At 35.6% G+C, this 19,445-nt stretch overlaps 1 protein-coding gene across 1 annotated transcript; it reads left to right on the top strand.

The window, feature by feature from the left end:
- The first annotated feature begins 761 nt into the window (after positions 1–761).
- On the top strand, positions 762–17,663 carry LOC125683228 (uncharacterized). The gene is made up of 5 exons (XM_048924170.2): positions 762–851; positions 11,437–11,513; positions 12,925–13,009; positions 13,422–13,579; positions 14,733–17,663. The coding sequence occupies exons 2-5, from the start codon at positions 11,444–11,446 to the stop codon at positions 14,912–14,914; spliced, it is 495 nt and encodes a 164-aa protein (XP_048780127.1). The 5' UTR covers positions 762–851; positions 11,437–11,443; the 3' UTR covers positions 14,915–17,663.
- The last annotated feature ends 1,782 nt before the right edge of the window (positions 17,664–19,445 follow it).

Raw genomic sequence — 19,445 nt, 5'->3', positions numbered from 1 at the left:
TAACCAAACCGCCCTAGTTAGCGCTAGAGTCAGGCAGGATAACCAAACCGCCCTAGTTAACGCTAGAGCCAGGCAGGTAGTAGTTACCCCAAATAATATTACTGGTTATGTGCAGATACCCGATGGGTGAGGTCATAAGGACATGAGGAAGCGTAGCTCACGAGTGTCTTTATGACCACGCCCATCGGGTATCTTGACATAATCAACAATATTATATGGGGTAAGTGACTTGTACCATAGTTTACTATTATTCATTATATTTTATTTCAGCTTTCGGAAGCGCGGTCGCCTGTTTACAATATGGTGCAATTTTTCGTCTTTACATTACACTTTGTACACTATATCTGATCCATTGTTTGGGACAAAATCAGGATCAGATTCACTCCTCTCGCTGTGAAATTCAGAACCTCCTTCAAGTTTATCATTTCAAATATCACCAAACGCCTCAAAAATGTTTCTCTGCATCCTTCTCGTGTAAAATTCCAATCAAGCCATTTTATTACTTCATGGAAGTAACTTAACTTACCTTTAAGGATCTGGGCCTTCAAGGCCCGACATTGCAATCAGGGGATGTTTAGAAATAAGTGTGTATATTTCCAGTTGTAAATATTGTTTTGACAAAATGACGTTATCATTACCTTTCTGGTGTATATTTAGGAAAATACATAAAGGGCCAAGTCATAATTGTTCTGAATAAAAAAGTTTAAGCGATGCAAGGACATTCAAATAATCCAAAGTCTAGCCGTACCGCCCCCAGCTGGTGCACGTGCTCCAACTGTAGGGAGATGCCCACAGAAAAGAAGAGAGTGTGCGGCAATATGTCACATCAAAGTTGCAACTCTTAATTATCTGTAAGTATGCCCAAGCGCTATACAATAAAACGCGGTTATAAGGAACTGACTTATAAAGAATTCTCAGTTAAAGGAAGAACTGGCAAATCCTCTGGATTACTCTATGTTAACTGCATGATTATAAAGAATTTCGAGCCGACCCATTATACGATTAAGATTAAGATTTGGGAAGTTTCAGCGGGACAAAAGTCTGTTACTGCTGAAGTGTTCTTATAAAATATGATGTCTTGTATTTATTTTGTGTTTGTCAAAGGTTTATATATTATTATATATATTTTTATGACCACGAAAAACCAACTCGTGGCATGATACATGTATGTAAAACTTTCAACGTCAAGAAAATCAATAAAAGCTCAACGCATAGCGATGCATTCTATAAATAGAAGACAAGAAAATCAATAGATTGTTTGACTAGCAGTGTAGCATGAGAAGAACGTTAACTGGACACAGACATAACATGTCAAACTGGTGAATCATTTTAACTGAGTATCGTAATAAAAAATTGTCAAGAAACTATATGTAACGTGAAAAATCCAAGGAGTGACCATGTACAGTTTAGAAAAGTGTGTTTAATTAAACAATTTAGTTTTTTTCATCGGGTGATGAAGGTAGCAAGCATTGCTTACGCGGGTCATTTAAATTTTTTCTGCAGTCATTGCCACCTTTATCACCCGATGAAACACCAAAGAAAGACATTTTATTGGTTATATAAATATTGTTATGCTTTGTTTTAAATATATAAACTAGAATTAGGTTCTAAATTATCATATGATTGACTCATTTGTTACGTTAAACGGAACAGCCAATGTACCATTTGATCTTGACGCTCCATATTACAGACAGCTGGTACCAGAAAACCGGACTGAACTAGTTTGCAACAAACATGTACATGTATTCATTTAAACAACTACATTCGACTGAAATTAACATAACCGATCCTAAACAGAGATCCATCCATCTTTTTGTTGAGAGATATCTCCTTTAGGCGCTTAAAGAGACATCTCATCTCTTTCACAGAGAAAGATCTCTTTAATTTTCTAAAGAGATATCTCCCTTTCTTTCGATTAGAGAAATATCAGATTTCATTTTCCGAATAGATAGTAAAACGGCTGGCCGTATAATCAATTTATGACATTCAGAAAAGTTACTTAAAATTTCATGCAACTCTGACGAAGGATGATTCATATGAAAATGTGTACAAACCAGACTACCTTCATATGAGATACAAAACGTCTTTTTAAATCTGGCCTGAAATATCTTTGGAACAAGGATGACATGTTTTAGGATTCCTGCACCCTGAGAAAAACTATTGAATACATTGTGGTGTAGAGCAGGAAGGCCTTATTTGCTTATATCCTTTCAGCAGGGAAGGATCTTTATCGTGCCACAGCCGCTGGAACTCGGGGCCTCGGTTTTTGCGGTCTCATCCGAAGGACCGCCCCATTAAGTCGCCTTGTACGACAAGCAGGGGTACTGAGGACATATTCTAACCCAGATCAAACTTGGTATATGCACATGTAGTATTTGTGTGTAAAAACATTTGTAAAAACATACTCTTTAATGTGATTGATACGAAATTGAAACTAAATAGATATTTAGAATGAACAAGTAGACCTTTACCTAAATTGTAAATTTCATGATCCCGTAGGTAGGGGTTTTGAAATCAGGGTGGGGCAAAAAATGGTCAGTATATACTTGGTGTATTTAGTATATGTGTGTAAAACATTTAAATAATATTTTCTTTAAAGGGACTGGTTCACGTTTTTTTTTTAATAAATCATTTCTCATTTTTAATACTAAACATGGAACATATAACTCATTTAATGTTGACAACCAAATTTGGACTTTGAATGCAAGGATAAGAATAATATTTTAGCCTTAACTCTGTTATGTATAAACAAAAACTCGAGAATCTTTTTCATGTTTACAAACAAACCAGTGAAATGTTAATTTTGTAATTTAAAGTATCTTAATTTTGCACAGTCACAAATTTTGAAGTTGTAAATGACCTAATTTACCTAAAGCATACATGAAATGTGATAGATATAATAAACATGGATCGATATCCGTTTATTTCGCAAATTATATGGTCGTTATAACGATATACTTCGTCAGTACAACCTCGCATTGGGTCAAATGTAGCTGCAATAATGTAGCCCTATCCAATTTTTTTTAAATTCTGACGTTTTCGGGATAGGGCTACAATTCCATAAGATCTCCGTAATGGTGCAAAATAATTTTATGAATAACCGATAATATACTCTGTGTATTAGTCCCAAATGTTGTTTACACCAAAAGGAGTACCAACTTTGTGCTCGGGCATGTCTAATAAAGGTGTTTTTCATTAAATATAATGTACAGCATGCAAAATTCTTCGTCTGCTCCGCCATGCTTGTTATCGCGAGATCTCGTAGGTGGATCTAATGAAAAACCTAAACATTGACAATCAGCGCGAAAATGTAGTTACTCGAGCCACTTCGACAAAGAAAGGAAAATCATATTGTTGCAGAAAGAATTTACACTCTGCTGTTCGGTTTTTAACTTGATATTAAATTCACGAAATAGCTTTCGCCTCCATACTTGTCTATTGATGTAAATACTACCTTATATGGCATATGCAAATGACTTGACAATCGGAAGTTTATACTTCAGTACATCAAACATGGCGCACAAATATGAATCGAGAAATTGGAATTTATCGAAATTGTTGAAAACGGTAGAATAGAGCCTCACAAATCTTAAGTTGCAGGTTGTAAATTTATATATTGACTAAGAAACATAGAATATCATTTTATTTACGTAAAGAAAGTCAGGAAATGTTTAGAATGAGCGCAAATGTTGCGGGAGTGAATCACTCCCGCATTTGCACCATTACGGAGATCCTAAGGAGTTGTAGCCCTCTCCCTAAAAAAAAAAAATCAGAGAGGGCTACATTATTGCAGCTAGGTCAAATACTGTCTGACGTGTTTCATACCGATTGTTAAGCCGTTCTTGGCACACTGATTTTGACTGCAGATAACTCCGTTTACCTGATCAGGATATAGGGCTCACGGCGGGTGTGACCGGTCAACAGGGTATGCTTACTCCTCCTAGGCTCTGGTGTGTCCAGGGGTCCGTGTTTGCCCAACTATCTATTTTGTATTGCTTATAGGAGTTATGAGATTGATCACTGTTCGTTATCTTCACCTTGCATTGAAAACGTCGTACACAATCTTTGTTTTCAAAACAAATAATAAACTCTGTATAATGAGCTTGGGTATAATGTATAACCTTGATTATTTTTTGTGAAACACACTAGACACTAAACAGGAGAATTAATAAATAAAAGTTAGAAAAAAAACACCCACAAAATTTGGCATCGTCGATTAGACGGTTACCCACTGGTACTTCTCATCGATTCTCTCCATCATGTTGAGGGAGAGCGTATGTGGACTCGAAACCGTGGTTGGCGACGATGAAAATTTGGGTGAAAACATGAGTCAGTCCCATTAATACTTTTGATACTAAATTGAAATTCAATAGATATTTAGAAGGAGTAGATGTCATGATCCTAGGGGGTAAGGGTTTAATGGTTCCAAAGGGGAGTCAAAAATATCTACTGATTTTGAAAGACGTTTTCAAGTTTGCTTTTACAGCATAAAACCGAAATGCATATATAGGAAAAGCAGAAAAGGATGTACCAAAATCGTGAATTTCGCAACCCCAGGGTTTTGACTCCAAGACGGATCCAAATCATTCATATCTTGTTAATGTTACAATATATTATATTATGTAAAACCTTTCATCAGTATAGGCACTTTTCAAGGATATTTAATTTTTAAGAACACATTTTGTTTCATACTGTTGCTGAATTTTGGAATTGAGCTTAAAGATATTCAGAACATGGATTTTTTCTAGATTTTGTAGCCCTCGGGACTAGTGATACTTTTAACTAATACTCGGGTGACCGATAAGGCCTGTGGGCCTCTTGTTAGGAAAACATTCTAGTATTAAAGCAGAATCAACCTAATCAACATCTTGAAAGGAAGTTTTTTTTTTACTGTGGCTGACATGGGTGAATTATCTGAAATAAGATAACACATGTATTAATTCAATAGGTCTCATTTATCTACAATGACGCCAGGGTTCAACCCCCCCCCCCCCCCCCCCGCCCACCACGGGAATTCTTAATTTAATGGGATGCTATTTCAAGAAAGGTTTGGAATTGTGAACCACAAGTAACTTATAAGTATATTATACCGTAATCTTCTTCAGAGGTGCGAAATTCCTAAATCACACTGAATTTCATAATTGTTGCGCAGCGTGCGAAGATAGCACGGGGTATAGCGTCTACATAAACAACCGTTTGTATTTGTAGTATACACAAGTATTTATCATAAACTATTTGTCACTAGCTAATATTTACATTTTCGATGTTTTTACCTTTGATATCTTTACAATTTATAATGTTTTCAGTCAAAAACTTTCCGACCGCCAAATGGTATCTGCTTCTATCGCACATAGAACTACCAATCATTTAATTTTACATGTTTACACGCCTTTTCATGGGTTGACTTATCATATGAATATCGTATACCCCGAACAATAAAATAATAAAGGGCCGGAACTACTTTCTATTGGAATGTTGGGGATTTCCCTGAATGGTCTATTCATAAATTGGGAATCCTGAAAAGAACAACTTAACAACTCTATCGATCCAAATAAATTCATTCAACAAAAACATTAACATATTAAAAATAAATGATAAATAAACAATTAATTATACAAAATAAAATAAATATGACAATTTGAAGGAAAAACAACACACGCGCGTACACGTCTGCTTATGCAATTTCTGAAAATGGATTCCAAGGGAGGAAATTTCGATATTGGTACTTTCGATGATATTTTTCATTTTGTATCACGGGGGCTTGAGTTTCATCAACAGCTGATGACAAACTCATTTGAGTTTTTATATGATGAGAATGACAGAGAATATGTGGTGATTTCCCATGAAACCAAGCAAAAGAATTGGCAGGGTGGTCTCGACACATCTGATGCTCCACAGGATAAGCGAATGTACTCAACCGGGGATGACAATTGTCCAGTTCGCATCCTACGCCAAATTCTTCATGTCCCAGACCCGAATGCCACATCATTATTCAAATCACTGTTCCAAAGCTGAATCATGTGAAGTTTTGAAATTTGACAGACTTTGGGAAAACTGGAAAACTATTTTTGATCTGTAACCTAGAATAAGAAGTATTCAACCAATAATGCCGAATTAGTAGTGTGAAAGAGTGTGAGAATGTATAAAATGATTAATATTTATCTTCATTACTATTACTGATGATTATGTGAATATGGAAAAAGAATAAATTATATATAATAAAAAAAAATTGATTCATTATAGTACATCAATTATGCTAATAACAAGTCTTTATAAATATACAAATGTCTTATTATGTCTCTTTTTATCTAAATCACATTATCACAGGTGTTTGACGATTTATAATAATGATGTCAATGTGGGTAGTTGGTGGCACCGATGAAAATGACTGTGATAAGTGAAAGTTTTAAAATGTTCAGTCACTTGGAGCTATTACAGACTTCATTTTATGAATTGGGGTAAGAACTTCATTTTAGAAATGATATCTTATGCTGCACATTCTATGTAATAGCTTGTTGCAATGTGCAAACACTCTGTGTAGTCGTATAGTGTCAGGGCCCAGCTAAAAGTCAACCAAAAAATAATAAGGCATTTTCCGAGTTCATTTCTGCATATCTTGGGAAGTATACGGAATTTCGGGATGAACTTTGGTAGTAATGTAGATTGATTATGTATGAATAAATTAAAATACATACACAGTAGAATTTTATATCAATTAATTTATTGTTTTTACATCGGCTAATTTGGGTACCCTATATTTAGAGTTCTATACCTTTACTCTTTATATAGTAAATTCGACCCCCAAGCGATGCAATTGCCTGTGGTCAAAAGTAAACAGTTCGTGGAAGCCACCATTTCCGATTTTCAGTTGATGTTTTCATAAATTACTACGCCAATTATGAAGCGTCGTATAATGTAGTTCAAGAATAAATCTTTAATTGAACTCAAATCATATCATGTTTTATCATTCGAACTCAATGCTTTACATATTTAAATGATAAGGAATGAATATATTATATTTTCGGTGGATGTCGGGATTCCACGAAAAAAAGACGGAAAACTTTGCCTCATGCGCTACGCGCAATGATGTAATTTTCCGTCTTTTTTATTCGTGGATCCCTCCATCCACCGAAAAGATAATTTATATTCATTCCTTAATTGTAGTATAGATTTGTTCCTGAAAAAATCCTTCAAATGTTGGTCTAAGTTGTGTGACAATTCGTTATTGATAAAGGTGTTACTTATTCGCTCGAATTTTCCTGTGTTAACTTTTGTCGTAATTTTTCCGGGTATTACATGTACATGTAGGCCATGCTAAAGTCACGTAATTCACCACCGTGGCTAGGCCAAGGCACGAGCAGGATTTGAATCCACGACCTACCAGTCACGAAGCGAATACCCTTACCACTAAACCATGGTGACCGATCAAACCTAGATTTTAAACGTACATGTACCTAGAGGTCAGGTCTGCTCTTTCGCCAAGCGTTCGGCACTGGAAGAAAAATCGTTTCAATAACAGCATGACACTTCACGTGATTGAGTTGTTCACGTGCAAACGTTTGGGCAAGACTTCTCATAGATATCAATGAAACATGTTTTATTTTTGTTTTCAGTGACCAATCACATTGAAAGAATGACAGCGTGGTCATCTACATTCACTTTCATTTAAACCACACGGCCAATCCGTGAGTGTAATTACATGCTCTATCAAGCGAAGTGACACGCTGTTATTTTAACGATATTGTTACTTAAAATACGGAGGCTCTTGTTGAGACGGGTGTTGGGATGACACCTTGCATTGCTACGGCCTTAATTTCAATGCATATGTAAAAAAGATGTCGGGGTTCGAATCCCGGCCGCGACAGACCTTAGTCGTTAAAATAGGTAGGGACAGTTCCATCGCCAAACGCTCAGCATCAGGTGTGAATGTCACGGGTCCTTGGAGATGGCCTTAAACACTGTTAAAACGGATGTCCCGTGTCACAGTAGGTGTGGCACGCTAAAGAGCCCTCATTCCTCAATGGCCGTAAGCGCCGAGCATAGGCCTAAGTTTGAAGCCTTTCACCGGTCTTGGTGACGTCTCCATATGAGTGACAAATTCTGGAGAGGAACGTAAAAGAAGATACAATCAACCAATCAGCTTCATCTACTTCATCTAAAATCGATGGCGTCTCTATATAGGAGTGAAAAATTCTCGAAGGGGGGGGGGGGTGTATAAAACAACATACAAACATGTCTTTTATTTTAACACAAGTCAATCGTTTAGTAATATATCAAACCAGTTTTGTCGATTTTGGCGGGGATGTTTTTCTGTTTAATGCCATTTTCGCTGTAAGTAATTGATAGCTGGCTAGTACCACCATTGTATGTATAATTATATTGTATTCATTTTAAAACTGTTTTCTGCATTACGTGTAGATCTATTCTATTTGTTGATTAGGGGAGGGGGGAGTCCAAATGAAGGCATGGAACATCTAAGTAGAGATGCTAAGTAAATATTGAAGTTTAATGGTGTAATGCATAATATTTATTAGTAAATATTGAAGTTTAATGGTGTAATAAACTTTCATGATATTTATTTAAACCACAACCCTTTCCACAGGAGAAGACGCAGTATCTTGACATGAAAATGGATTAGATAAAATCTATAAAATCATCTTTTAAAAAATACATTTTTAGCTTTTCGAAAACCAATTACAATATCCCCATGTTCTATAGGTTCCATTATGTTCACTCAATGGACATAAATAGGGAAACTGCACTGCACTTAATGCTGACTCGATGATTCCATATGTAATGACACTAGATATTTAAAAAAAAAAGGTGAACCGGATTGGAAGTTTTTGAAAAACAGGAATAAGAAAAAAACCCTCAAGGATAGAATCTGTGATAAAAAATGATGGTAACAGCAGCCTCATTATACATGGTCTTTAAACGGTATACACACATTCGAGTTTGGATAGTGTAGAAGTTGGTTCAAATAGTGGTCACTGGGGTCAGGATGGAGCTCAATCGAATTAAAATCAAGCTTCTTAGATGCGCAGAGTTTACGGTGCGGATCTAAGAAGTCTTGATTTTAATTAGATTGGAGTGGAACCTCTCAGTATGGAGTTCAACGTTGATCAAATCATGATTCGTAGTGTTAGGGTGCGCTCAAAAATCATGATTCGTAGTGTTAGGGTGTGCTCACAGATCATGATTCCTAGTGTCAGGGTGTGCTCACAAATCATGATTCCTAGTGTCAGGGTGTGCTCACAAATCATGATTCTTATTGTCAGGGTGTGCTCACGAAACATGATTCTTAGTATCAGGGTGCGCTCACAGATCATGATTCCTAGTGCCAGGGTGCGCTCACAAATCATGATTCCTAGTATCAGGGTGCGCTCAAAAATCATGATTCCCACAGTGTTAGGGCGCGCTCACAAATCATGATTCCTAATGTCAGGGTGCGCTCACAGATCATGATTCCCAGTGTCAGGGTGCGCTCACAAATCATGATTCCTAGTGTCAGGGTGCGCTCACAGATCACGATTCCCAGTGTCGGGGTGCGCTCACAAATCATGATTCCTAGTGTCAGGGTGCGTTCACAGATCATGATTCCTAGTGTCAGGGTGCGCTCACAAATCATGATTCTTATTGTCAGGGTGCGCTCACAAATCATGATTCCTAATGTCAGGGTACGCTCACAGATCATGATTCCCAGTGTCAGGGTGCGCTCACAAATAATGATTCCTAGTGTCAGGGTGCGCTTACAAATCATGATTCCTAGTGTCAGGGTGCGCTCACAAATCATGATTCCTAGTGTCAGGGTGTGCTCACAAATCATGATTCTTATTGTCAGGGTGTGCTCACGAAACATGATTCTTAGTATCAGGGTGCGCTCACAGATCATGATTCCTAGTGCCAGGGTGCGCTCACAAATCATGATTCCTAGTATCAGGGTGCGCTCAAAAATCATGATTCCCACAGTGTTAGGGCGCGCTCACAAATCATGATTCCTAATGTCAGGGTGCGCTCACAGATCATGATTCCCAGTGTCAGGGTGCGCTCACAAATCATGATTCCTAGTGTCAGGGTGCGCTCACAGATCACGATTCCCAGTGTCGGGGTGCGCTCACAAATCATGATTCCTAGTGTCAGGGTGCGTTCACAGATCATGATTCCTAGTGTCAGGGTGCGCTCACAAATCATGATTCTTATTGTCAGGGTGCGCTCACAAATCATGATTCCTAATGTCAGGGTACGCTCACAGATCATGATTCCCAGTGTCAGGGTGCGCTCACAAATAATGATTCCTAGTGTCAGGGTGCGCTTACAAATCATGATTCCTAGTGTCAGGGTGCGCTCACAAATCATGATTCCTAATGTCAGGGTGCGTTAACAAATCATGATTCCTAATGTCATGGTGCGCTATCAGATGGGGTATATATCGTATTTACTTTAGCATGTAATTTTAAGAACAACGACTTAAAGACTTTGTATTTTGTGTCGCATACAATACGGAGAATATAATGTAATGTAGATTTAAGTTTCTTCATAGTGTGACGTCCACTCATAACAGGGATACATTTCTGTTTTATGTATGTAGGAAAATCCTCACAAATATTTTATTGAAGAATAAAATTTGGCTGAAACGAACGTAGCCTTTTGAAGCATAGGGTTGTTATGTTCCATTCATGGATCCGGGAAAGGTAAAGACACGGCCAGATTACAAGTGTGAATTAAAGTTTAACATAAGAAAACATCCATCGCTCAAATTTGTCCAAATTATAACCCTATGGTCAAGATATCAACAAAAGAGATTATCACTACAGAACAAACATACACTAATATAGGGAAAAATTTAACGTCAATTTTTAACACTACAAAAGATTATGATGTCAGAATTAATATGTATACAAACATTGTTTAGTCGTGTAGATTTATTTTTTCAGTACCATCATAGCAGTGTTGTTCACTAAAATATGGATGCCGCCATAAATTTTTTTTTTTGGTGGTGGTGGTGGTGGTGGTGGTGGTGGGGTTATGTAGGAATCAAGATTAACCTTTTTACCAGTATAACCCATAAATGTATATTTCTTCACGTAAATGCAAACTTGTACATGTACCATGATTTAAGGAGATAACAATGATAGGCATTGCGCCTGCAGTTCAGTCCTGTTCATGTAATGTTTTTTTGGCATGAAGAAAATATTTTTTTTACAACGATCAATATTGAAATATTTCTAATCAACAACACAACATAATACTTAATCTATCAACAACAATAAACAAAACACAAGTACACGCGTACTTAGTCTAGCTGTTGTTAACTACACACGTCTGATATCCGTGTATTGTTACATGTACTGTTATCTCATGCTATGCTGTATATAATGAATCATTACTAAAATCATGAATCTCAGTACATATCGCTAATTTAATTTTAATGTTAAGTGGTAGGATGTTGTGTACACAAGTGGCAGAAGTGAAGGTTGGCGTTTTCTGCTGGATTTTTCTGACATTTCTACAAGGTAAGATCTCGCCTTTTCTGGACATTTTTTAATGTCAGACACAAAGGAACGGTATACTAGTTAAAGAGAGAATTATTCTAAGAAAACACCTCACACTAATTAAATAAATAGATTTATTTGAAGAAAACACCTCACACTAATTTTAAAAAAGATTTATTTTAAGAAAAAACACCTTACAATTTAAAAAAAAAAAAGAGTTTTGTTCACAGAAAACACCACACACTAATTAAAAAAATATTCTAAGAAAATACCTCATACTAATTTTTTAAAAAAATCATTCTAAGAAAACATTTATGGAAAGACCCATAAAACGCAATATTATGTTTCTGACCTACGGTGTTAAGTTGTACATGTATATTACAATACTACAATTAGTAAAATGAATATGCATTGTAAATCCTTCATTTGACGTAGATCCGATGACATTTTCGTGCATTTTGAATCACAGGGTAACCTAACTGGTGACGCGGAAGGAATCTAGCAATGCTGACCCCCCCCCCCCCCCCCCCCCCCAATTGTTTTGGGCAATGTCTACCAGTAGATAATCAAGTTATAGAGGACCAAAAACAAAGTTTTAGACATCAAAGTTCTTGTGACTTTGATACTTTTTTTCAAAGTACATTTGAAATTATCCGAAATTAAGCACACACACCAAAAAATCAACAACAAAAAACCCACTGAAAATGTTAAATAAAACTAATTTCATTAAAAGTCAAAGAGACACCGTGGAATGTTCTTATGACGTCAAACAAACATCAGTGTTGAACACTTGAAATGTGTACGAGATGTTAAGATATTTCATCGATAATGATGACGATAACATGTAAAGGATATAACTTGTATCAATAGCATATATCAACCACTATTTATATAGCTTATTACGTATGTTATGAAATGTAGGTATTGATGTATACAATACATGTCAATTCGTGTTATCAACCGAAGTGAATAAATTATGAATATTACACTTACAATGCAATGGAGACTGTCACCGATATACTAGCTATTTCGAGAAGGCATTATCCTTATCATACTACATGTATATTCTGCAAACAAATTTTCATATGGATTAAATCTGCTCATATTTCTTATCCGATATTTGCATCATGTAAAAGTTTTTACTTCCGTAGGAGTTTCTTAAGTCGCGAATAAAATCTTTCTTTTTTTCAATTGGGATTATGTTTTGTTCTTGGGTACATTTCTTCAAAGGTAAATTTTTCACTTCTCGGTGAGAGTCATGTTGGACGGGTTTTTATCCGAGAACGCGTTATCAATATATGTTTATCTTCTTTGGATCAGTTTGTGTGTATATTCTAATTCTTGTAGGTTAACATTTCTGAAAGCAAAGATCACTTCAATTTAAATATCTTGTCTCTCTCTGATATCTTAATTATAATTTCTATTTTGTTAGACTGCAATGGTGCCTATCGCTCCTACAGGTCATACCGATCCTATAGTTATTACGATTATTACTACTCGTCTGGAACTTCTTCATAGTAAGTATACCCTGTATCATCACAAAGAAAGAGTTGGTGAGTTGGTATCACAGTATTAAACTAAAAAAAAAAAAAAAAAAAAAAATCAGGAAAATATGCAGTTCCAAAGTATATAATATCACTAGCGCTTAATGAACTTTAACATCCATCCGCAGGTGAATACAAATTGAATATCATTCGTGTCATATTGAATTTGTATTCGCCTGAGGATGGTTGTTTTAAAAATCCAGAAAGCGCTAGTGACATGAATATACTTTGGAACTGCATATTTTCCCCAATTTTAATTTTAATTATATCATTTAACCATCATTAGATGTTCTGCTAAATATTTTTGTAGTTGGTGTGTATTGTGAACACTCATCCAATCAGTCTCAATGTACCTTTCCCATTTTCCATTTCCGTTTACTTGCAGTGGAGGTGTAATTGGCGGAGTCATTTCTGGCCTCATTTTCATCTCCTTTGCAGTGGCATTATGTGTGTGTTGCTTCTGTCGTCATCAACGAAGAAGAACCTCTCCCGTCGGTGTTAGATTTCTCAACTCTACAACACCACAACAAACCGTCATCACAAGTAATCTACACGTAGCACTCTGGTTTACTAATTAATCAAATGTAACAAGTATCGGATCTGATTGTAGATACGAGATCAAAGAAATAAGGATGTGTTTAAAACGCACTAAAAATTATCCACGACACGAACAATATTCAATTGTCAAATTTTTGGGACGACCTGTCAGTTTCCTCAGGACGAGGACACACACACACAACACACACAACACAACACAACACACACACAACACAACACACACACACACACACACACACACACACACACACACACACACACACACACACACACACACACATATATATATATATATATATATATATATATATATATATAAACTCAAACAAACTAGCCCTGAAACTAAACTACAAAGGTCAGGGGAGAAAGAGCATCTACACATTGAATTTGTCAGGTCTTTCACAGAGCTATAAAAAGTCTATTCTCAAGAAATAAGGTTTGACATTAAACCCATATGTTACTACCATTATTACTTTCCTTTTTGTTAGAATCCCGTGGGGATCCTGGTTAGAGTATGTTCTCAGTAACCCTTGCTTGTCGTAAGAGGCGACTAAATTGGGCGGCCATTCGGATGAGACCCCAAATGTTACAGCAGGTGTGGCACATTAAAGATCCCTCCCTGCTCAAAGGCCGTAAGCGCCAAGCATACTGTAGGTCAAAATTTTGCAGCACTTCACCGGAAATGGTGACGTCTCCATATGAGTGAAACATTCTCGAGTGGGACATTAAACAACATACAACCAACCCCCTTGTTAGAATACATGGCAGTGTGCATGGCAAAAATGCGCAGAAATTTTGAAAAAGTGTATTAAAAAATAATAATAAATAAATAAAAAAATAAGATAAATCCTTGTGTTCAGTTAAAGTGAATGCGGAAGTAAAGTTAAACACTTTCAACAATTGATTTTATTTTATTTTCAGTGAAATACATGACAATACCCCCCCCCCCACCCCCCCAAAAAAAACACTGCTTTTGATTCTATGTCAATTAAACAAATGACGAAAGATATATGTATATTTGAATACAAGTATATGGACTACATATACATGTTTATTCTTGCCTGAGAACTGAAATCACATTTAGTTCACTTACAGATTGAGTTATTTCTATTTTGAGTGGATTACGTATTCCTTGCAGCCAATACCACGCCTGGACTCTATCCACCTCCGTACAACAGCCAGCCGGTATCTTATGGTTTTCAACCTGCAGTAGGACAAACAGTGGATCCGCCTCCCTCATACAACCCACCAAACCCTCAGCATACTGAATCTGCACCCTCTTATGAATCAATGTTCGGCAAAAATGGATCTGAACAATGAATTAAAACGAATTTCCCTTCCGCGTTAAAGTAAGGAATGATTCTTCAAATCAAGAGATAGTCACCAAATGTACATATATTTCATGGCGTTACTGTAAAAAAAATACTAGAACATTATATGTATAAGGGACTATAGATTATGAGTATTTAGTGGTGTGGTATAACTATCATTTTAGATATTTTTTTTATTCTTAAAGTTTCATAGTAATTATAATGTTTGGTTATTCATTAAACACATTGCACCAGAAGTCTTCCAAAACAGTTTGAACTGTCAAAAGTAAAGCTTAAGGGATATGCAATTTTTTTTAATTTTATTTCAAAACAACCAAACTGAGTATACAATATATATCCACACCAAACTCATGAAATTCAGACCCCTAATGTCTGGGGTCTAGGCACTGAGCAGCTCTCTGTCGAGGGAAAAATGGATAAGATTTTTAAGTCTTTGATTTATTACCCACTTTGTCTTTCTCGTCATCGTGTAATTTACTAATTTATCACGTCCTTATTCGTTTACGTATTTGTAAATTTTAAAAAAAAAAGAAATCTAGTGAACAATATTTTAAAATCGTTCCACCTGAATATTTGGAATTGTCGAGAATAATGCTATTTACAATGATAAGCATTGATTTATTGCCATACAAGTTGTGTGGTCGAACACAACATCTAGTCCAGCATTTCCAACTGCGGCTACATTTTGACACAACTAGCACCTGTTGATGACCGTTTAAATTTCAGTATGCATGCACATATATGCTTTATGATGTCCCAAGACACAATTTGTGAAGGGGAAATCTCGTGAAATTGAGGCACGGGGTAAAAAGTTCTCAAACAACGTCATCGGCATCAAAGGAAGTGAGGACATTCATTGTACCCCGCCTTCTCTACATTTAATATCGATCTTTACTGATGTTTGTAAAATACGTAAAATGTTACAAGAAATGTGAAGGGAATCCTTTTAGCATTTAATTTAATTAAGGTGCATGTATGCATATAAACTACATTTTGTATATGATAGATTATGCAGTTTTTTCACTATCATTTGTCTTTTACATATGGTTGTTATTGATTTCTTGATCTGTGTTTTGTATGTGATGGATAAACTTGGTGACATTATATATACACACAAAGTATACAGTGACCTTAATGACATTATATTTATTTTTGCTGTTTATATTATCGTTAATTTTTCCACATGTTCCAAAGTTAACAATTGTCTATGGCAAGCCCTTTTACTTAGATATATATATTTTTTACTTTTAGAGATATCTCTTACATTTAGAGAAATATCTCTTTCACTTAGAAAGATATCTCTTTCACGTAGAGAGATATCTCTTTCACTTTGAGAGCTCTCTCTTTCACTTAGAGAGATACATTTGTATCTCCTATACTTTAAGAGATATCTCTTTCAGTTAGAAATATATCTTTCACTTTGAGAAATATCTCTTTTCCTTAAAAGATATTTATCTTTCACTTTGAGAGATATCTCTTTCACTTAAAGAGATATATCCTTCACTCAAAGATATATCTTCTTCACTTAAAGAGATATCTCTCTAAGAATTCCTAGAGATATATCTCTCAAAATATAAGATATATCTCTTTAATTATTGAAAAAGAGATATCTCTCAAAGAGAAAGAGATTTTTCTTTCCAATATCTTTTATTTTGAATACTTGAGGAATTCTCCTTATACCGAAAGCCCGCCAAAGTAAATGATGGCTGCAATCCTGGGCGAGGAGTTCGCGTTTACCGCATGTGAAGTGAATACAGGTAACAAAAAAGGAATTGATAACATGTGTGAGCTAGACTGGATTTACATTTATAGCCTCTCGGCAACTTGATAATGTTGCTTCAACCACCTCTTCAACTTTTTTCGCCATTTTACACTAGAAGTATTTTGATTGGTTAAAAATAGGGTTACATCATATTAATGGTAATGCAACAGGGAGAAGTCATTATGATCACCGGGTGAAAATCTGTATAATTTAAAGAGATGTCTCTTAAAGTTAAAGAGATATCTAGTTTTTAAAATTTAAAGAGATATCTCTCTAACTTAAAGAGATATCTTTTTTACATTGATAGAGAGATATCTCTTTACATTAGGGAGGTATATCTTTCTCTTTGAGAGATATCTCTTTAGCTTTAAAGATATTTCTCAGAAAGAAAGAGATATCGCCCTAGCTTAAAGAGATATCTCTTTTGTTTAAAGATATATCTTTTTTTAGTTAAACAGATATTTCCTTAGCGTGAAAAGATATCTTTCAAACTTACAGATATGTCTCTACAACCAATAAAGATATCTCTCTAGTGTAAAGAGATATCTCTCTTATTTAAAGAGATATCTTATTTTACGAATAAATAGTAAACGGGCTTGCTTTAATTGTCCTTAATGGCAGTCAGATATATAAGTTGTTTTGTTTGTTTATTTGAAGTCCCTTCGGAAATATTTCACTCATATTGAGACGTCACCAGCAGTAGGCAAACATACAGTTACCCATTTGTTTTATTTGCTGTTGGAAATTTACTCCTGAAAAAGCAATTTGAAATAATCATAAAATACCAATTGCTACCATTACTTGTATATGTATATTATTATGAAATATTTTGAATTTCACGTTTTGTTGAATTATTTTTAACACATCTCAGAAATTTTAGAAAAGTTATTATTTTTCCGATCCACTGTTTTAGTGTATAAAATGTTTCTCTACCAAGTGTAAAACTGAAAAGATTGAAATAAAATTTTAAAACACAGACTAATCGTTTTTACTCGGGGGCATCTATCATACAAACTGCAAGTACACATAATAGTAAATAAATGCTGGACCTCTAACACAATTTTGAACTTCATGGCAAAGTTCACGTTTTCTCTGATATTCTCCTTTACTCTTTGGTTTCAAAACAACCACACTGAGTCCACAGACTCCCCACCAAAATCATAAAATTCATAGCCCCTGGGGTTCAGGCACCGAGTCCACAGACTCCCCACCAAAATCATGAAATTCATAGCCCCTGGGGTTCAGGCACTGGACAGCTTTCCACAGTTCATAGAGTGAAATTGCATAATTTAAAAGAAATTTATTAAGAACGATGTACATGTAGTAATAAGGACAGGAGCCTCCACTAAATTTGTGAAATCCAGGGCTCTTTGATATTATAGACAGCTGCTTCTTCAATAAATAACTTAGAACTATTCTTATGTTGTGATAATTTATCCAATTTTAGAGATTACTTTGTTCAACACCAATCTGATTCTAGTCAAAAGTTCATATTTAAAAAGATGCTAGAGATTCTCATTGGCAATACTAGAATCTGTTAGTCTTTGAATATCACGTTTGTCTGACGTTTTTCATAACAAATGTTAAGCCGTTCTTTACATATTCATTTTGAATAGGGCCACTCCGTTTACCTGATCAAGATTGAGGTCTCCAGAAGGTTGTGACCGGTCAATAAGGGATGTTTCCTCTTCCTGGGTACTTAATCTTACTTCTGGTGTTTCCAAGGATAAGTGTTTTCCATGCTCTCAATTTTGCATTCTTTATAGGATTTACGAGATTGAATTGCTTGCTCTTTATCTTCATCTTTCTTTCTTTTTAACCACGTATACGTTTCTAATGTCTCTTTATCATAAATTTCTGGTCATTCCTATATGTCATTGTTGACAGGGACTATTACTAGTCACTTTGCTTATCACTACTGCACGATATAATCTCACACAGAGAATGGAATATTGACACAAGAACCAGACATTTCTTTGCGTTGGCAGAGACGTCTATTATTGGAATAACTATGCAGTCATTTTCTGTTCTAGATATTCTAAAGTATAAAGATTTTTAAAAATACCATTTAACTGAGTTTTCCATCTGGCCTGGAGGTTTTAAAACGTTTACCGTACTCATACTCAAACTAGGTCATGTTTGTTTTGAGTACACCTCTGAGCAAGCTCCCAGCATACTCAAAAAATCTTGAGAATGTACTTCATTTGAGTGTGAGAATGATTTTATAAAAGTTTTTATAACCTTCATTTTGAGTGTGAGTACGATTTAGAGCACGGAGTTCAAGTATGGAGACGTGCTCAAGAAATTGTATAACTTCCAGGCCTGGACCTCAGGGCAACTAGTTTAATCGAGATCCCTGCCCTATTAGTAATGTGCACTCAATTCAATTTATTAGGTTTCAGGATCATATTGATATCAAATGATATTCGTAGTATGTAATGTAGATAGCTACCTCTGAAGCAGGAACGTAGTCCGCGAATTCTACATTTTGGTAGTGGTTTGATACTATGGTTTCAGTTTGGCTGTATGATATCCTCGAGTGAGCAAAATATACTGCATTCAATACTATACTATAGAACCCTATAAGGACTGATGGTGCATTTTTACTTAAACGGGTCTAACACTACAGGTATGTCTGTCTGTCAGCACTTTTTCATGGCACGCGATAAAGTAATACTAGCTGTCATTTTGGTGTCGAAAATGCTTGTTGCAAAATTGTGATTAACTACGTCAATGACAGAAAAAATGAGGTTTAATT

The sequence above is a fragment of the Ostrea edulis genome, chromosome 1 (assembly GCF_947568905.1).
Source record: "Ostrea edulis chromosome 1, xbOstEdul1.1, whole genome shotgun sequence".
Lineage (NCBI taxonomy): Eukaryota > Metazoa > Mollusca > Bivalvia > Ostreida > Ostreidae > Ostrea > Ostrea edulis.
This window is presented reverse-complemented; position numbering and strand designations above follow the sequence as displayed.